Raw genomic sequence first — 21,291 nt, forward strand, 5'->3', positions numbered from 1 at the left:
GCAGGTGAGAGATGGCACCTTTCCGGGCTCTCAAGTGGGCACCCTCTCTCCTTAGCGTTTCCACATTTTGTCCATGATGTCTTTTATGAAATCCGTCTTTAGAAAATAAATTCTCAGAAAAAACATTACTGTTTAAAATGATGTGAGGGTTGTGGTGGGTTACTGGGGAGGGGGGCACTCAAAACCTCAGTACCTCTAAATCCTGGCTACGGCCCTGAGCAGCATTATGTCCCCTCAGTGCAGTACCTTTATTTCTCAGATATACTTCATGTGTTCTTTATAATGTTAAAACAAGGAGCAGAAGTTAATGCATTAACTGTAATGTGACTACCACAGACTGCACATGAGGAGAAGTGAACCCATGTGGTTGAATGTTGATCCTACACTTGCCCTTTAAACCGAGGGGGCGGGTCCTCCGCCGCCTCCTCCGCCTCCTCGTCGGCCCGGAGCTCCGCGGTTCGCACGGGGGGAGTCTGACCGACAGAGGTGCTCACTGTGCGGAGGAGGGGTCGCGGGTCAACATGGTGAAAATAACGACGGTGAAGACCAAGCCGTACGCGGACCAGAAGCCCGGGACGAGCGGCCTGAGGAAGCGGGTGACCGTGTTCCAGCAGAACCAGCACTATGCGGAGAACTTCATCCAGAGCACCATCTCCGTCATCGAGCCCGCCGAGCGCCAGGCGGCCGCCCTGGTGGTGGGAGGGGACGGCCGCTTCTTCATGAAAGAAGCGATTCAGCTCATCGTCCAGATCGCTGCTGCCAACGGGGTCAGTCCGCGGGGGGAACACCGTCCGGCTCCGGCTGACGTGACGCTGGGAGTTAGCTTAAAAACAAACATAACTTGTAGCTAGCAAGTTAACATTCAATTCATTCATTCATTCCAGAGCATCGCTTCTCATTAAAATGTTAATTATACGTGTTTACACCTTAACGACACTTGAAACAAAACTAGCTCGAACCAGACTTTGACGCTGGTAACGGTACAGTGAAGTTAGCTTCTCACATGACACGTTGTCATTGAGTTATTAGCGTGTTTTTACTTTGCACAGACAGTGACTTCCAGCTAGCAAGTGAACATCAAGCTAACTGTCAAATTACACTGAAAACATCACATCTGGAGGCTAATAGCATGAAGCTACCTGAGCCTGCACATATACGATTATGAGTGCAACCTGTTAGTTAGCTTGATGTTCACTTGCCAGCTGGAAGTCAAGTCATATCTGGTGATTAATGCCAACGTCAATGTGACATGTTGTGGAGAAAACACTCAATTAACTCAACAGTGATGTGTCACAAAAGAAGCTAACCGAAGCTGTGACGTTATCAGTGTTCGAGCTAGTGTTCCTCAAAGTGTTGTCCCGGTATAAGGACGTATATTCAACACTTTAACGCTGAATGATGCAGTGAAGTGAAGCCTCCCTCCTTCCTGTTGTTTCATAGAGAACCAGTGCTGGAGCGAACATGTCATCCCTGCCTCTACATGTTATTGTCTGAGATCAGATGTTGTGCAAGATCTAAGTCTGTGCTGGTTTTCAGGAGGTGTGCAGCAGTTGCAGTGTTTAAATGACGTATTATCGTCATATGTGGGTTTTCCTGCACAGTCTCCAGTCTCAGATTGACCACAGTGACCTTTTGGATAAAGTGCACAAAGAGGTGGGGGGGGGGTCACTTGCATGTCAAACCTTTACCTTTGACATTTAAACACTGGCCAATGACACCACCACATCTGAGCTGCAGCCTTAAAGGTTGAAACCTGCTTCTGGATTTCAATATAATCAAAATGGTTTTGCACAATTGCACAAATGAGCAAACTTGTGTTTTAATCTTGCAAAAGGAAGCAGGGAAGCCTGACGTTGTGTTGTTTCGTAATAGCTGCAGTGAGATGCCACTGGCTGCTCAGAGGACATCAGTGGAGAGGGGATGGGGAGGGGGTGTGTCAAGCAACGTGCAGCCAGTCACGTTCCCCTGCATATGTCTGTAGCAGAAGCTGCACCGGCAAATGAATGAATGGAACATACAGTACGTTTCTTAAATATGAAATCAGCCGATGGTGTAATGTTAAAATGCCCCATTTAAAATTGCGAGCAAAAAAAAAAAAAAATGTTTGCTGCATCTGTGACCTTGTTACTGCGCAGACAGCAGCTAATGGTTATGCAGGGTTCCTCACTGATGTCAGTGAGTTCAAGCTGCTCAAAGCTTTTGGATATTTTTTGCAGTCTCTCCATGAGTGTCTGTTGTTGTGAAATGAAGCAGTGAGGAAACCGTTTCATTGCCACACGTACACATACAGAGGCGTCGCTGTTAATGTTTGCACAAAGCAAACTGTTGCATGTTTAAAAAAGGTTGGTTACTGGACAGAGGTAGATTTATATGATATTCCTGCAGCAGTTTAAACGACTTGCATTACATCCAAGAAAAATCTAAATGTAATTTATATTTTTGAATTCTTCCAAAGTTGCCAGTTTTAGTTTCTTGCCACAGATTTAAGCGCTCTCTATGTCCTCTGTCTCTTCCCGTTATCCCTGAGTCCATTATGTTAAGTTTAGTGCAGTGTTGTCCCCACAAGATTGTTTCAAGGTCTCCATTGTTCTTCTTGTCACCGAGGAAAGATCTTTAAGATTCTGACCGTATAGTTTCAGTCATTATCATGCTTCAGAAAACATTTCGGACAAATCCTGGTACCTTCCTGGTGGCGTTTTTTGATGGGTAAGAATAAACATCTAAAGAGTAATCGCACTGTACTATATGTTTCTAAACAATTGTAATTGCAGCGACTGTATCTTAGCTTTCTATCTTCACCCTACAAATGTAACTGTTACTGTTGTGGTTTAACCTGTTCTCATGCCTCCCCCTATTTTTCCTTTAGTTTGTGAGTACACTAACTCATGTTCCAACCTGCAGATTAATCGTCTGGTGATTGGTCAGAATGGCATCATGTCCACTCCAGCAGTCTCCTGCGTGATTCGCAAGATCAAGGCAGTTGGTGGCATCATCCTCACAGCCAGCCACAACCCAGGTGGCCCCAATGGAGACTTTGGCATCAAGTACAACATCTCCAGTGGAGGTGAGCCGTGACTACTTTATGCTTCCAGTTGTCATAGACGCTCACAGACCTAAGCTTCCTACTCGGGTGAAGAGAAATGTGATTGGAGTCAATACTTTTCGACTTCAGCACAATATCGCACTGTAACCATCCACTCTTGTCCCCAGGACCTGCTCCAGAGGGTTTCACAAACAAAATATTTGAGATCAGCAAAAGCCTGCAGGAGTACCACATCTGCCCAGAGCTGAAAGTGGATCTGGCTACAATTGGCAAGCAGACATTTGAAGTGGACACTTTCAAACCTTTCACAGGTACAGAAGCATGACGAGCACAGTCCTACCCTTACATAAAAGATAAACAGTATAATGGCTCTTCACTTATTGATTTGTTTCAGGTTAACAGCAGGTAGTTGCAATGTGGACGCAACATTTTGCTTTAAAACATGATCATCATCTTCTTTGATAATGAGGGAATGGCATTTCTGTGTGAAAGCTATTAACTCCTGAGCAGTCTTTAATGAAAGTCACTTCACTTTGACTGCTGTCTTGACTGTGTTGTGTTTCCTCTTGTTTGTCACAGTGGAGATTGTGGACTCGGTGGAGGCCTATGCTGAGATGCTGAGGGGCATCTTCGACTTTGCTGCACTGAAGGAGCTTCTTTCTGGAGCAAATCACATTAATGTCCGACTGGATGCTATGCATGGAGGTATGAACCAGTTTTCTATAATTGTTATGGTGTAAAGGAGTTTTGATAGTTTTATAATTAAGTTCTCTGTAAGATTGTATGGTAGAGCGCAGTTCCTCAACAGGACAGACATGATCAGCAGTAAAGCAGGTGCCAGAGTTGTTGTAAGTAATGATTTAGTGGACAAAACAGGGAATTCGGGATAAATTCAACATAATTATCGAGCTAAAACCAAAGATGAAAGAAAAAGAGTTTATCTAGTAAATATTTATTATTCCATACATGTAAAATCTGTGTGGACTAATGATATGTTTGTAAATGTAAATACATCAGTATTGCCATTTGTTTATGGGAGTTGGAGGTGAATTTTACCAACATCAACTATATACCAAAATAAAATTAAGAACCAGTAGAGGACAAGACATGACTGGAGGTCGGGCACTTGGATTAATGTCTGATCCAACTGGTATTAAAGTAAAGTTTAATGTGGTGAACTCCAGAAACTGACAGTCACCGTTAATGTCCTCACTCAGACTTCCTTTATATCCCTGTGAGGGCATCATGACTCCTATTAATGGCACGCTGTCCCCCTCTAGTGGTCGGCCCTTACGTGAAGAAGATCGTCTGTGAGGAGCTGGGTTCTCCTGCCAACTCCGCCGTCAACTGCGTCCCCAAGGAGGACTTTGGGGGCCACCACCCTGACCCCAACCTGACCTACGCTGCCGACCTGGTCAACACCATGAAGGGAGGAGAATATGACTTTGGAGCCGCATTTGATGGTGATGGTGTAAGTCAGCGTGTCTTCCAGAGGGTGTGATTTTTATAGCTGTTTGAACAGAGGGATATATATCAGGGTGAAGTGAAAGCAGAGTTGTGAATTCTTGAACTGGATTTCAATCTATGATGTCAGCGCATGTGAAATTAATTAAATAAATTCTGGTTTATTAAGTTTTAGGTTTTAAGGGTTTTCTTTTTAATAGACCAAAAAGTAAAATAATGGGCCTGGGTCCTGGGGTGAGGCTGAATTTAAGTCGTTTTGACTTTGGCCCAGGTCTCATTAGCCAATTTTTCTCAAGCAACATTTTTCTCATTTTGGGAAAAGAGTATTCTAAATATTAGTACATAAAAATATTGGGACAAGAAATATGCCCAATGTGTCATGATTCAACACCCATTAACCCGCTAAACGAACATTTACCACTTTTCAGTAAGCTAAGTGCTGTAAATTGAAATATGCTAAATCATTTCTTCTATGTGGATTGTTTGATACACCTTCAGGACCGTAACATGGTGCTGGGTAAACACGGCTTCTTCGTGAACCCCTCAGACTCAGTGGCTGTCATCGCTGCCAACATCAAAAGCATCCCTTACTTCCAGAAGACTGGTGTCAAAGGACTGGCCCGCAGTATGCCCACCAGTGGAGCCCTGGACAAGTAAATACCATTTAACATAACAGCTACGCTAAAGTTTTACCTCTTGGGTCAACTGTAAGAGCCCTGATCTCCCCTTAGTTACAGATGCATGTTTTCTTTTGTGGTTTATTTTGTGTGCCAATCTGTTCCAGTGTGGCCAAAACTCTTAAGATGCAGCTGTACGAGACTCCAACTGGCTGGAAGTTCTTTGGGAACCTGATGGATGCTGGCAAACTCTCTCTGTGTGGAGAGGAGAGCTTCGGCACCGGTGAATAAAAGTCATCACATTAGTAAACACAGAACTGTATTAAGAGAAGGAAATGCCCCTCACTCACCCTCTTCTCCTCTCCGTCCTCTGCCAGGCTCAGATCATATCCGCGAGAAGGACGGCCTGTGGGCGGTGCTTGCATGGTTGTCAATCTTAGCCACCAGGAAACAGAGCGTGGAAGACATCATGAAGGATCACTGGCAGAAGTTTGGCAGGAACTTCTTCACCAGGTCAGCGCAGGTCCATGAAGGATGATTTATGGAAAGTGGGATTGAGTCCGGAAAGAAAAATATTTCAGGTTGCCAGAGATAAGAAGATATTTAATATTTGACTGAGATGATGCAGGGATGCGTGGTGGTTTGGTTAAATTTCACTCTGCCATCTAGTGGAAAATAAGAGAAGTACAGCACATGAGAGCACTGCTCAGTCGTTTAGGTGGGTTTGAGATGCTGTTGTATTGTATTACTGACAGTAGAATGCAATACAGTTAGACTGCACCAGAAACTATATCCAACCAAATTTATCATTTCAAATTTCAATAAAAACAGAACATTACAAACTTCATGAAGGGAGAATTCATTCAATTACTGTTACATTACACCACATTAGATTGAGCTTGGTGTACCGAATCAACTAGCAAACAAGTGTGGCTGTTTTAAGACTGACTTATAGAAGTTTGAAGTTTTTTATCCTTGCAAATAAAAAAGAACAAAAATAGCTTTTAGATTAATCTCAACTTGATTACGTTCTGAGCAAATATTTTTTGCTTAAACCTAATTTCAACTTCTAATTGCAGGTACGACTACGAGGAGGTCGACTCAGACGCTGCCAACAAGATGATCAAGGATCTGGAGAAGGTGATGTTCGACCCATCCTTCGTAGGAAAGAAGCTCTCCTCGGGCGATAAGACTTATGAGGTGGCTGTCGCAGATAACTTTGCCTACACTGACCCCGTCGATGGAAGTGTTTCCAAAAACCAGGTTAGGAGCCAACAAGGCAGATTTCATAAAGAAAATATACTGTACTCCCCCAGTTTTCCATCTATCATTGGATGTCAGTCCTTACTAGCGTAAACAGTGACTTCATGTTAGAATTGACTCAATACATAATAAAGTCACGTTGCCCAGCATGCAGCAGTGTGGCTTACTGTACCTCTTATACTCCACATGTTTTCCTTTTACTGTGCATTTTCATTCATCATCGTCTCTCATCCGTCTCTCGCTCTCTCAGGGCCTCAGGATCATCTTCTCCGACGGTTCCAGGGTTATTTTCCGTCTCAGCGGAACAGGCAGCGCGGGAGCAACCATCAGGCTCTACATTGACAGCTATGAGAAGGACCCCCAGAAGATTTACCAGGACCCACAGGTCAGGCCACTAGTGGAGTAATTCCAGCCAGCTAGATCCAGAGAGAAGGAAAGACTAGACAATGAAGTCATCAGATAGGAAAATAAACATCCACAGGACCAGGAACAGATTTTTCTTTTCTCTTGGAATATTTTCATAAAGAATGACAGAAAAAGAAAAGATGCCCACTGAGGCATCAGCTTGTACAAAACTGGTCAAAGGTCAACTGCTAGTTTCAAAACTCAAATGAGTTTTGAGAGCTCGAAGGAACGGGCCCCGCAACTCTTTATGCTGAGTGGAATGATCTGTAATGTTCAAGACAGCCAGCTTGTGTTGAGTGGAGCGCTCCAGAAACAAGTTCCAGAGGTGGTATTAAACACGAGAGACGATGGAGTTGTTTGGCCAAGTCTGGAGTTATGGCAGCTTATCAGGGCCAGGATGAAGAGAGGGAAACTTAGCATCAGGGGAAAATAAAGAGAGCAAGTTCCAACTAGACACTTCATAAAGTTATTCTGACTGGTGTGGACAGGGAGGTGATGTAGAACAAGAAAGTGAGACAAGCTCGAAAAAAGGAATAAAAATTCTACTCGAGCCCTTTATCCTCTTCAGTGCTTCAACTCCATGAATGAACAGATAAGCAGAAACATATTGTTTCAGGGTCTTAACTTGACAGATAAATGGCCGCAGGGTTAAGGGTTCAGTTGGCTGACTCTGACTTAGTTTGATTTACACTCCCAGAGGGTTTCATTTTGATTAGAGCATGTTTCGAGGAAGAGGAGAAGGACTGCACAACAAACCAAAAGTTATTTTCTGAATTTATTTAGTTCTGCTCATCTCTGGCTGAGAATCACCACCAGGAAATGATTTCATTCTGGCAGATCTCTGTTAGACCAGGACAGTTTATGTTTCTGCTCCATCTCAAAGGAGGTTGATGATCTGCTCCTTCACATGATTAAGCATTTCATTGAAAACTATTAATCAGAAGCGATTTTTACATTAAGTGTAATTGATTCAAAATGCCCCCAAAAGGCCACACAACTGACTGGGCTTTATAAGTGATCACTAGGGTTTATAGTGTATAACAGTTAGAAGTACAGTTGTTTATGTTCCAGAGGTACTGAGCTGTATTTATTATCCCAGCCAGAAAGATAGATTGAAGTTTCAGATATTTCTTTTGTTATTTCTCTCCCTTTATATGTTTCTATCTTATCTCTATCTGTCCATGTGCGTTTTATTCCTCTAAACATATGAAGAGTTTCGCCTCATGTAGTTCAGAACAGTCCGACTCCATACTATCAACATGAATATTGATATTGGATAACATGTTACGTTATCTCAGCTACACATTGTAGTAGTTACAGATTTGTAGTCCCCGACAAACAGACTTTCTCAAATCACATGAGATGGAGGAAGGTGAATGTTTCCTGTCACTTTGAATAATTTAACTTTGATTACTCTCCGTTAAATAATGTTGTTATGGAAGATTTGTGAGGAAGACTAACCTGAACAGGAAGTCATTTTTTCTGCGTGTGTTTGTGTTATCTCATCGTCCAGGTCATGTTGGCTCCACTCGTAGACATCGCCCTGAAGGTTTCTCAGCTCCGTGAGCAGACTGGACGTACCGGCCCGACTGTGATCACATGATTCCTCAGCAACTGGATGCCTCCACTCTCTTAGGGGGGGTGAAGCTGCCCTCGAATGCTGTCTTAGGTTCGGTTCCCGGTCCCTTTAAAAAAAAAAACACAGAGCTGGATGCACATCAGGAAACTCAAACATCCCATATTCCAGTATCCACTGCCGTCCTCTAGTGTTTGACGAGATTGAGTGCAATAAAAAAAAAAAGATTTGTCATTAATAACAAATTCAAGGGACTTTTTAAGGGAATTTAAAGGCTCAAATTTAGACTGTTTGTTCAAGTGTGTCCATGTCTGTCTCTGAACTCTCATATATCAGCAATTTGGGGCAACCTCACCCATCTGTCAATACATTTACCCGACCGACCCGGTGCCTTCCCTCTCCCTCCGTTCTCCAAAACCACCACAACTAAAGCCTTGAGAACTAACACCTCCACCATTAATAAAATCTCCTGACATCAAAATAAGACCTGTAATCATGTTTTAAATCTGTTTTTTCTTATTAATGCATGTCAGTGTTATTTAGATGCATAGCACACTCAGGTATTTCTAAATACTGTACCTTCAAGAATCCAGCTGGTGCTTGAGTGAGTGTCAGGGGGGCTGCAGCTGTAATTGCTTTAGCAGAACCCAGGTTTAGAAAACTGAGCGCTCACAAGAGAGACTGAACCAAGAGTGAGTGGGGTGGTATTAATAATAGCCTCTTTTTCAGTTGGGAAATGATTCTAGATAAATGCAGAGATCCTGGGCCGCGGCGAACGAGCCAAGTCGCGGTCCGAGCTTCCAGGAGAATAAAGTACCTCGAAAGAAAAAAAAAAAGCCAAAAGCCTCGCCAAAGACATTCCTGAGGCAAGTGGAGAGGCATAAACCGATTAATTCTCTCACTCCCTCGTAAGTTATCTTGCGTAATTAGAGAGTTGGTATAATCTTGATTAACGATTAGCTTTAAAAAGTGTCAGGAGGTCGGAGGATCCCACTGGCAAGCAGACGGGAGCTGAAACAGATTTAGATTTGTTTTTTTGAAAAGAGTATGAGTGAATGGTGTTTGACGCAGATTGGACTATTTGAGGCTCCACAGGTACTGGCTGGTGTCAACGTTTTCCTCATATCTTTGTTTAAATTGGCTGCAATTAAGTTAATAGGACCGTGTGTGGAAACATCAGGTGCACGTTGCGTGTTTCTCTCCGATCTCAAAGAGGTGGAAAATTGGCCTCAATCACAGATGGCACATTTTCCGCCAATTTCCGTCACGCATGTCAGTGTCATTCCCTCTGACCGGCACAATCGCCTCTACCTGTTTGCAGTAATCTCCCGCCTCCGCATGAAAAACACATGGCAAATAGTTGAAGTTCCCGGACTGGAACTAATTGGCCAATCAAGTTGTATTTTCTAGCCGATTTTAAAAGCATTTGATCTGTGACGACGTTATGTTACAGCTGACTATTACTGCTATTTTACATTTCCTGTGATTTACTGACACAAGCTTTGAGACACACTACACACCCCAACCCTAGTAACAGCTAGATCTGAATAAATGGCCGTGTTCCTTTTGTCTGTGGTGACTTTAAAATTGTGGATTGGGCTTTTAAGGCCCATTTCCAGCCTTCGAAGTCACAGTCAGCACTATGTAGGATACATAACCGCCCCAAACACGTCCCCTCTCTTCTCTTAGGATTCACAAAACAGGGTGGATGCTTTTTTTCTGTCATTGTTTCAGACCCTGTCAGGCCAACGCAGTGCAACACATAATGTGTTCCTCTTGTTTGGCCTGTAATGGCTCACAGGCTGTATTTGGATTGGCTGTCAGTACGTCAGGTAATCACAATAAGGCTTACATTAAGCCGGCCAGGTCCACAGCTATTAGATGTCCAAATGGCTTTTCTCTGGCGCTGGCACGGAGCCTCGTTTCTTTAGAGCGTCCTGTTTGGTGCTCGCTCGCAAGTCGAGGGCAACGCGGCAGACAAAGACATCATTCTGCAAGACCTCAAAAAAAAGGACTCACGAAAGCACAAGTGGGTTTCATTCCCCTCCGGTTCTTATGGTTCCTTCTGTGAACTTCTTCACATGCTCAGGAACAATTTTCTGTGTCAGTGATACAGTATTAGAGTCAGAAGAAGTGAATTAAATAATGTTATGCCACTTTGCATCTCATCCAAAGTGAACAATTCAGTTCCTGTTTAATTTCTCCACTCAAACGCAACTGCAGTGTCAACACTCTTTCAGCTCGTAAATGTGTGTGTCCATCTCTCAGACTCTGAAACCTCAGTGCTGAAAATATTCCTGCAAAACTCAAGAGCCAAACATTTTTTCTTCCACCAGATCAAATTAATTATCTGGATCTGCACCAACTTGTACACACTTAAAAAACTCAACACGATAAACAAACTTTTTGCATCAAGATCCCTAAACTTTGTTCCTGACAACTTGAAAAACATTCGATTAAGATAAAAATATTAAAATTATTATCTACAGTATCAGTAGATCGTGGTATTTTTGTTTAAATAAAACATATGAATACTTCATCTAACACATTCACATAGAGTGTGAAGTATTGGAAAGGAAAAGAAGAAAAGGGAGAATGTAAAGTTGCCGTAATAAAACGTATTATCTTGAAAGATTTCTGAAAAGTTGATGAAATTAATCATAATTTGTTGTGTATGACATCGAGGTTTCCTGCTCACAATGAGGACGTCCCTTTCTTTTAATGCAGCGACCTCATAATGAAAAGTTCCCTCCACCCTGCATTTGTTGTACATTAGCACTGGCTGTTCCAAAAGACACATTTGAAACCCTATGAAAACACAACATGTAGCACTGAGTCACAATGACTTTCCCAGAGTGGGCGGATTGGTAGGTGGACACAGAGGATGGAGCACGACCAATATTGTGTGTCAGCCATTTAACGATGTCTAAACTGGGACGGAAACTGTCTCCAGTTATCTGCTGATTGAAGAATGTGTAAAGTGGTTGCACATTTTCTGGCGGATGCAAGAAAAATCCAGCTGAAGCACAAGCTTAGCTTCATCTGAGGATGTGACGGAAAAGGGACAGAGGCCGTTGTGGAGAAACAGAACATACTGAGAAGATCTGGCAGATATTTTTGAAAGGTCGCTCTCATCCCTTCGTTGTCTTTTATCGACCAAGACGTGGTTACCAACTTCATAACAAAGAGACCCCTGTCCGTGTGCAGCAGCTGCTCAGGAAGCCTCTGAGATCTTTAAAGATACTTACAGGATAACTTTCACCACGCATGGTTGCAATTTTAATAATCATATCGCACTTTAGGCCAAATGAAGTCGATGGACACCAAGGAGGAAAGTGTCAGAAGTAATGTGGCTACTCTTATCGACCCAGTTCTGAGGTCTTCCTCCTCTGAAACCTTCCTCCACTGCTCTGAGTCTCTTTATTGCACAGAAATCCACAGCTTAGTTTAAATCAATATGGCTGCTTCAACAGAACATTTTAAAGGAGCTGACATATGATGCATATCATCTCACACTTTTCTCCAAACCGTAATCAGTCCCGCCCAATTTCCTCCAGTTTGTCAGGCTGTTGTTTTGTTTGCTCCCCTCGTGGCCTCCCCACAGCACAAACAGTCCATTGTTGTGTTAATTAAATGTCATGTAAAAACCATGCACATGCAAACACACACTTTTTGGTGTACCTTTCCGAAAGAAGCTCAGACCCACAAGGAGAAGACACTGAAGTCTCTGATGTCACAGTTTCAAAGGACACACTTTCAGCTCATTTTTAGGTTTGTAATTTTAGTTTGTGTTATTACTTGAAAATGTTTTCAGGCTTTAATGTAACATCACTTTCTTCGGACTGTCGTTTGCTGCTGCTCCTATTTTCAGCCTCTGTCTGAAACACTTGTTTTTTACAATTGCTGACCCCAGTGAACTGGCTGAAGAGGAGACCACAAATTTGCCCTGTAACACACTATAGCAAAGGTCTTTTGCATATTTCAAAGTTCAGTTCTAGCATAAAATCTAGTTTAATCAAGAAGAAGAATATTCTAACACCACTTCTTCCAAATCACAACCTCTGACATCAAAACAAAATACAGCCACAATCACTATTAACAAATGAGCCTCAGTCTCTGTTTACTAACAGCTTGATTTGACCTCAGCGCTGGTTATGATCAGAAGATTTGGCGGCTACAGACGGTCCTCAACCCTCAAGTTCCACAACCAATCAAGCAGCAGTGGACCAGGGACGCTGGAAAGACGACGTAGAGTAAACAGAAATACTGGAATTCAGCACAGAGGCCGAATGAATGAATGAATGAATGAAACACACACTTGGACACACCCTTGTGCTATCTGAAGGCTCACAGGAAGCAGTGTTATCTCCCAACCCGGATTTTAGCAGCGTCTCTCTGGGGATGACTCTGAGTGTGTTATAGAAGGAAGGAAGGTTTTGATGAGGAGCTCTCAGGAGGCAGCTATGGACGACCAGGACCCGGGCGCCTGGTCGGACACGTGATCAGCCCAGTACATCCTTTCTCAGATCTCCAGTCTAAAGAATTATCGATTCATACTTTTCCTTTCCTCTGTGACTGTTAAATCAAACCATGCTTCTGTGGGGATGATGTTTTCCTCTAATGAGCGGGGGCAGGTCACAATATGGGAGAACCGGAGATGCAAAATTACTACCATTCTCTTCCTGCCTCGTGCAGAATGCTGGTATTAGTCTTTAAAAGTGGCCTGTGTGTGCAGACACGCACACACGCACAGAGTATGTGTCAAAAGCCAGAAGTGAGCCGAGTAAAATGAAACAAGGTGCGGAGTTGGAGAGAAGGTGAGCTGGGTTAGTATTACTGTAAGGCTCTGGAATTAATAGCTGTGTAAAGGTGTGTGTCTGTGTGTGTGTAGTTGTGTTTTACATGTCTGCAGATGTGATTCTTTGACGCACAAAAAACTCCATTCTCTCCTCTCTACACCCCCCCTCCCCCTCCCCCTCCACTCATGTGTCTCTGTACATGTGGTGAATTGATGGAAATCATATGAAGTTCACTGAGTTAAAAGGATTGAACATGGTTTTAATGTGGAAGATAATTCCTGTCGCTATTCTAACAAGCTCTTTTTTGAACAATGTCTTTATTGATTTTTCATCATGCAGACAACAGCACCATGTAGAAGAATAGAATTTATTTATGAAAGTTAGGTTACAAGTTTAACTTATTGTTGTGAAGATCGCTTACTCAATGAGAAGGAAGATTCAGTATATACATACAATTAAGGTGGTAAATGGTGTATATTTATACAGTATTTATATATACACATACTTTACACTGTAGTTTTTCTCATTCACTCATTCGCAGCACTTTATATCATGTGGTGTATAAAGAAATACCATAAATGTCCCTTATTTACATTCCCTGATTGCATTAGTGTGTTTTTCAGTATCACAGCCAGAGGCTGAATGGACACTGCTTCACTTTGCAGGGGACTGGTGTTGCTTTTGGATGTTCATCATATTTAGCTCATTATCTAAGTAAATAAAATACTCTCCCTGATTGCATCACCGTGCCAACAGCAACACTTGATCCCACATAACAAGTTGTGGGATTATAACCAGTAAAGTGTGTGTAACTTATTATTTCTTATTGATGCCCGTTTTTTGACTGTTGTTGCTGTAACATTGCAAATTCCCCAATCGTGGGATTAAGAGAGGATTATCTCATTAAATCTTAAACCAGGTGGGATGAACACAAAGTTCTCTGCCTTCTCTCTGCACCATAGATTGTTCATTAGAATATCTGCACACAAACATTACAGAGTGACAGTTCATTGTTTGAGGAGGACTCACTCATGACAAGTAGACTCCAGAGAACAGTCCAATCCAAACAGGCAGGTTCAGAACAGGCACTGCACTGGTTCATTAAATGCATCTAAATCTGAATGGCCCCCCAGACAGTTCCTGTAATGAACACGTGGTGGCGACACGTGGCTAATGAGAGCCATGTGGCTCCTGTGGAAACAAGTCTCTCCTCAGTGGAAGTGAAGGATTGAGAGTGAGAGAGAGGGAGAGAGAGAGGGACGAGGGGGGAAAGTGAGCTGGGCTCCAGTGAGGAGGGAAGAGACAAACCAGGACAGACGGAGACAACTTTTCCTCTCCACACTCTCGCAGTGTTTTCTACACGGAGCGCGTCTTTTTATTTTGGTGCGCGTTTAAAAAAGAGCGCACAAGTTCTCCTGCTCAGAGTCGTAGGATTTTTTTTTTTTTAAATCTTGGAGGAGCTCGACAACTTCAGCAGTGAGATCTGTGGATGTGAAGAACGGGTGGAGGTTTTAACACACAGCCGGAGGAATGTATCCCACTCGGGCAGCGGCGTGCCAGCGTCTGTGGAGATGTCCAGGCTGCGCTCTCTGGATCGCCCTGCTCCTCCACTGCGTCCTGGACCCGAGCGCGTCTGGTGAGTCTCAGCTCTTCTTTTCCTCTTCCCTCCACCTCCGAATCCATTCCCTCCTTCCCCCTGCTTCCCTCCACCCGTTCTGCCCTTCATCTCCTCGTGCGTAAATCCACCGTGGGGACTTTTACGCACCTTAAAGAAAGTTTGAGTCATACATCACCATGCTCATGTAGGATCTGTGTTTAAAGGGCAACCTTCTATTTGTTTTTAAGCTGCTGAAAGCGTCTCATAATTGTCCTCCATCGATATAAAGCGGAGCTGTTTGCCATCAGTCAGAGTCCTCTCTCATGTTAATGCTCTTTGGTTTTTAGATTAACGTCCTATTGTCATTCTGAGACCTCTGCACGAGGAGAGACTCGAGTCCATTGGCAGGCAATGGGGGGGCTCTTAGGCAGTCAGCTGGATATCTATTGTGGCCCCCTCCACATTTAAAGATAAGGGATCCATAAGGGCCCTGAATAGGTTTTGGCTTCTTTAGTGCCTATTTGAGCCAATAAGAGGAGAATTAAGATGTGTGGCCTCTAAGAAAGAGTAATCCACTGCCTTACTACTTCCACACATCCTCACTTTATTATCTGAAGTTTGTCTTCTCCTCATTTCTACAATCTCCTGAACTACATCCCCTCTTACATGCCCTGAGTGTTTGCCTCCACATCTGAGGGAGAGAGTGGCCATGAGAGGGAATGTAACTCTGCTTTTTGGTTGACTAACACAAGTATGATTGAATCCAGTTTGAATGAAATGTGAGTTGTTTATGGAGAAACGTTTTCTCCCCTCGTCCTGTGGCTTCTGAGCGTTTAGCGAGAATAAAACAGTCCCCTTGTCCCAGATGATGAATCGTCCTCGGAGGGTTTTTCTCGGGTTTGTTTGGATTCTCTCCGTCCTCCCTAAAATGCTTTTCAGTGTGTTATTTACAGCGGTGGTGCACAATATATGCTGCGCTGAACGTAAAGCACTTCTCCATTGCCATGTCTTTCTTCTCTCTATCTCCAGGCCTCTCTTTTTTCACTGTGAGGCAGAGGAATGTTAATCCACGTTACTTAACAGGATGGATTTGCTATAACTTCCTCAAATGGACTTTCATGATTAAATATGGAGTGGAGGAGAGCTAAGCCCCAGCTTCTGCAGCCAATCCATATCTAGAAATATTAAAGTGAAAATGTACAGGCCAAATCTACCCTGATTAAATACAATTTCATATGCTAATACTGATATTCAGGCAGTGAAACTGATTTGCTTGGCCATGAAGCTAGAAATCTACTGAACAGTCACTGTCTCTGTCCCTCGGAGATGATCTGCAGGTGCCGTTCGTGACTTTTTCTCCACATCCAAATAATCGTAGCTTCAGCCTCAAACGTTAAAGCACAAGATAATGACTCCCATTAAGTTGTTCTTCAGTCGGATCCACAAACTTTACCTTGTACTCACCGCTAACGACGCAGCTCCAGGATTTGTTTGTACAGGACGACAGTGGGAGTCCTGTGTCTCTTCTGCAGGGGAGTGCGACACCCTGTGATCAGTGGATTTAGCTGGGCTCTCTACTGAGGAGGCCACTGAGCAAACGAGCAGTGAGCAGTAAGGTGAAAGGCGCGGCTGTCTCATCTGGTGCTGTCTGGTTTACTGGTCTGTCTGGAAGCAGACAGTCAAGAGGTCAGAGGTCACTGAGCCGTCAATGCAGCGTTTCTAGGAACAATTGGGGGCTTCCCCCGCACGGCCACAGCAAGGGAATTAAGGACGGAGGACAGAACCCACATGTGCACATTGTAAAGGGATTTTAAAGAAACTTGACTGGCTTACTAAGTGCAGTTGAAAACACATGCATGTTAATTTGCTAAACCCAATCAAACACAGCAGTCTGTCTACATTTAGTTTTTACCCATGTTGGTTTATACGTCAGCAAGATTATGCAAAAACCACTAAACAGATTTCCACCAAGCTCCGAGGAGGGAGGAGGCAGGGAATTGGCTGTTCGCTCGGCCTGTGGCGATGCTTGTTGCAGCTTTTCTTTCTGAAACTGTAAAGTAAAGACCGGTGGTGGGACTCAGTCCACAGAACGCTGAAGCATCTCCACCACAAAGAGCTGTTCACCTGTTTATTCAAAGGTTGATGAAGCTCAACTCAGTACGCAGAACCCTGAAGAGGAGAATCAGTTGTTGTGATCGACAATTTACGATGATGAGTCCTAAACGCTTCAGCTCCAGAGCAGGGATGTTTAATGCAGATTGTTCGGCCTTGGCGACAGTATGATTCCTACTGAGTGTCATTCTGGTTTAAGAAAGTGATCAGATCAAGGCAGAGGGTCAGGCGATCTAAACAAGAATGGAATCTCAAATTTAATCCAGGTTTTGCATCATGGAAATCGGATTTTGAATGATCAGATCATCAGATTACCACAGTGCGAGTAAAGGCACCTTTTAAATGAGATGTTAGCTGCTCAAGTTCCAGCATGGTTTTAAAATAGTCACTGTCAATCCATCTCCTAACGTTTTGCTCTTGAGCAGCAAAGTAATAGTCCGTGACATGTTCATAAAAATAATTTGACAACAGTGTTTTCCCGCTACATAAACTGTAGATGTTTCTGAATGTGGGGCATTCACCTCTGCACATAAAAGGTCCTGTGCAGGGCAGCGACTATGTGAAATGTGTTTAGAGTTGCGTTTAGCCTTTTAATAACACTCAGGGAGGCTATAAATCACGTTGGGTGGAACTGCCGTGGTATAGTTTTCAACAGGACACACTGTTGACAGTACAGGCACTTCACCCCTGGAAAAAAACGCTCTCCTCCGTCCGACAGGCCGAGTGTGTAGGAGCTTGTCCTGCTCCGCCGGCTCCTGAGATGTCTATCTGTGCTGTTATACGTCTTCTGGCATTTTCTCCGACTCGTATTAAGGGAGCAATTTACAAGGAGGTGAAAGAGATGTCAAAGTTAATGGCTGCACGTTGTGCGTGTGCATTTATTCAAATCAGCCACGCCCTTTGGTGAGTCTGCTCAGTGTGTGTCATCGTCGCAGCGCTGCTATATTTTCTCCTTTTATGTGTGACTATATTGGGTTTATTGATAGTTTATCCAGATGCTCTGGGAAATGTTGGGCTCCGTCATGGTCTGAGTGGTACATCTCTTTCAGATAGACGAGTCCGCCGTGTCTAAAACTCAACTCCCACTCTGCTCCGTGCACCAACTCAGCCGTCAAGTGTTGTGCATCCCTAAAAGCTTTTGGCAGATGCAGAAGAATGTGGCAGGAACTGTATGTGTGAAACAGATGTATGGTCTTTTTTTTTTCTGGGAGCAGGGGGCTGATTTTTATTTTTTTGTTTTGGAGACAGTTCGCCTCCATTTTGAGCGTGCAGAATGAGAAGAAAGTCACAGGCATTAATTGAATCAGGGAAGGGTCATAAATCATACGCCTCGACTCTGTTTTATGTTACTAATTTGAAACATTGGTGTCCAAACCACGTTGTGCTCCAGCAATTACCTACTTCCCATTTGTTATTAAGCACACGTGTATGCCAAGGCTCAGGGTGCCTCAGTGTTGCCATAGGGCAAAACTGTTGGATGAATACTGCACACTAATTGTTTAACTGATGTAGGGTCAGTGGGTGATTTGCTTTTAAATGATTAAAAGTATCAATTAACTGATTTTAAGTACTTTTTAAAATGTGACTTCTGTTGATTACGTCTCCCAGGGACTTTGTCTGTGGAATGATTTCTAGGTCACTTGGTGAAAGCAGCATTGGTCACAGAGGAATCCACGAAATGTTTGTGTGGATCCAGGAGTTTATTTATTTTGCTGGATCTTGATGAAAACAATCAGGCATATTTAAGGAGGGGACATCTGTGAGTGTGTGAAATCTGCTGCAGCTCGATTGGATTCAAGGGGACTTGAAGGGGTATGAGTGTCATTTCAGTTGGTTTTGTTTGTCAGCAGGATCGTACAAAAACTACTCAGCAGATTTCCACAAAACTTGGTGGAAGAATGAGAAATGGGCCAAGTAAGAACCCATTAAAGTTTGCCTCTGATTCAGACAAAGTTGCGGATACAGAATCTTTTGATCACATTCTTAAACGCTGAGAGCTATGACGTTACCTTTTTGTCATTTTTCCAGATTTCCTAGGGAGTCATTTTATGTATCTTGATTAAAAAAAGGCACTTGTAGTGGACTGATATCTGTGTGTGTGTGTGAAATTTGGTGCAGATCCAAATAAAAAACGTGGAGGTATGCGCTCTCTGGATGCCGTTTCTGTTTTTTTGTTCTCATGATGATAGTTTCATCTGCTTCTCTGATGACTACAGAATTCACAAAATATGTAGTTTACTCATGATGTGAGGTGACAGAAAACGCTACAGTTGTTTTCCATTGCGCCGCTGGCTGGCATGCCTTGATAATATGTTGTCAATGCTCGGTCGACGAAAGAATTTAGGAAGATGCTTGATTTCGGTTTTCCTTCTTTGCGGACCAACTCTCTGCCAAGTCACAAAACGTCTTTCTGTGAATGAGGAGTGTAAATTTCCTGCCTCTGCGAAATATTCTTTGGGAAAAAAAATGCTCTTATTTCTACAAATCCGTCTCTGAGGAGAACGCTTGTTTCCTCGCGGTCAGAGTTCCTGGGAGAGGCAACGTTTAATCAAAAGCTAAACACAGTTCACTCAGATCCTCGTCGCAGACGTTTGATAAAGTTTCTGCCACTACAAGCTGTAGCCAAGCGTGAAAACCTTTTTCCTGCAATTTACTGTCTGCACAGGAGGTCGGTGGGTTAGTGAGAGAAAAACCTCTGCAGGGTTCAGAGACATGCAGCAGTGGATTAAGAGACGGAACAAAAAACATTGGTTCAGGTTTCAGAGATGCAGCAGCATGTGTAGATGACAGTGTGGCATTTTGATGATTTTTAAAAAGAGTCTGGAGTGAGTAAGGAAATAAGCTGTGTCAAGGTAGCAATAATTTTATTTTACAAGTGTACGCTACAAAAATAGACTAAAAATTATATGTGCCCCTTTCCGACAATTGACCTGTGATGTGTGTGTCCAACTCCAGATGAAATGGCTCACTCTACCTTTTCATTCAATACGTTCTGTGTTGATGTCTTTCAACTGCTGTCTGGAAGACAAATTACGCCTGCCACATAAAAAATGTCCTCCGCTGTACTTTATACACGCAACACAATGACTCCTTTGCTGCAGCCGTCAGGCGGCCTGTGAGTGTAACAGTGTGCTGATGACAAAGTGACACTTTAATGAGTCTAATGGAATAAGCCACACATACTGCATATCAGTTTCCCATATGGACTCGGCACGGTTTAATGTTGGGGACTGCGGGGAATAGCAGAGGCTTAAAGAGCTCTAAATTTTATTGAGACCACTCTTCATTGCAGTTTTATCAAATTACTGCTTTTCTAGCGTCCTCCACACCGTAGCTCTGCTCCGGCTTAATAAATGGAGATCATGCTACATTTCATTTAATAGGAGGCAGGATGAAACATGGCTTTTTCAATTCCCCTATATGTGTCAGAGTAAATCTTTTAAAACCCTGTTTGCGTAGCATTAAGGACTTCAGAATCCCCCACTGCAAACAGACGGGCTGATCTCCATCCACCCACAATTAGCTCTTTGTGTGACACCACGCTCGCTCCGAGGTTTTAATACCTCAAACCTTATGGGCTCCGCTGCTGAAAAATGCAAGTATTTATTTTCCAAAAAATGTGTGAGGCTTATCAGTCGGGCTTGTTGCTCGGAGGTAAAAACTATGCCTCTAAAGAATCAGTGTTTCTTCATCCATATTTTTTCAAGTCGTCAGTGTGTTCGTGCTTTTCTTATCACAGTGTCTGTTGTAAACCTGCCTGTTTGGAATGGGCTGTTTGTTCAATCTGTGGTGATGCTGGTTGCAGCTTTTCGTCTTGAAAGTGTAAAAGTGACCTTCAGTGATTGAACAAGTGAAGAGCTGCTGCTGGAGTCAGTCCACAGAACGCTGAAGCTGCACCCCCGCTGCTGCACAAAGAGCTGTTCAACTGTTTGTTCAAAGTTCAGTGAAGCTCGGCACACGCAGAACCACGAACTGGAGAATCAAATGCTGTGAATGTGCTGTTGTCACGATCGACAATGAAACTTATGTTGATTAGTACAAAAAAGGGGGATCAAAGGGAGATGTGTTTCAACTGTTGGGGTTAAACTGTGCAACAATGCAAATGTAAACTTTAGAATGTGTAACTCGATATTTGTTTTACAAAAAGTGGTCTGTGAAGCTATAGTTGAGGGTTACAAGTGTGTAATCTGTTTGTTTTGCTTTGTCTGGATGATGAATAGGATGGACGGTAATGTAGGACAAGCATATATAAGCATGACTGAATCAAAATATACTCTACACAGTGGTCACCTCTTTATTCAGAGGATCAATATTGAAGGTATTGCTTGTCCAAACCACACTGAATTCAACACTGTACCTCATTGGGCCTTCAACAATGCACATGCCAAGTGTGAAGAGCATGTGAGCCACAAACA

The 21,291-nt window shown here is 43.2% G+C and overlaps 2 protein-coding genes across 3 annotated transcripts in view; both read left to right on the plus strand.

The window, feature by feature from the left end:
* The first annotated feature begins 400 nt into the window (after positions 1-400).
* Positions 401-8,852, plus strand: pgm1 (phosphoglucomutase 1). The gene is made up of 11 exons (XM_020098553.2): positions 401-767; positions 2,902-3,064; positions 3,211-3,354; positions 3,623-3,748; positions 4,324-4,514; positions 5,006-5,160; positions 5,292-5,407; positions 5,502-5,637; positions 6,204-6,387; positions 6,638-6,772; positions 8,306-8,852. Exons 1-11 carry the CDS (start codon positions 522-524, stop codon positions 8,393-8,395), a joined length of 1,686 nt encoding a protein of 561 aa, XP_019954112.1. The 5' UTR covers positions 401-521; the 3' UTR covers positions 8,396-8,852.
* Positions 8,853-13,588: 4,736 nt separating this feature from the next.
* ror1 (receptor tyrosine kinase-like orphan receptor 1) overlaps positions 13,589-21,291 on the plus strand; it is a 113,600-nt gene continuing 105,897 nt past the window's right edge. The window contains exon 1 of one of the 2 annotated variants that reach the window (XM_020098596.2): positions 13,589-14,803. In XM_020098596.2, coding sequence (XP_019954155.1) covers positions 14,698-14,803 — 106 coding nt within the window. In that variant the 5' untranslated portion in view covers positions 13,589-14,697. The remainder of the gene's footprint in view (positions 14,804-21,291) is intronic. The other variant, XM_020098595.2, reaches the window with a different exon arrangement.

The sequence above is a fragment of the Paralichthys olivaceus genome, chromosome 3, assembly GCF_024713975.1.
Source record: "Paralichthys olivaceus isolate ysfri-2021 chromosome 3, ASM2471397v2, whole genome shotgun sequence".
In the NCBI taxonomy this organism is placed as follows: domain Eukaryota; kingdom Metazoa; phylum Chordata; class Actinopteri; order Pleuronectiformes; family Paralichthyidae; genus Paralichthys; species Paralichthys olivaceus.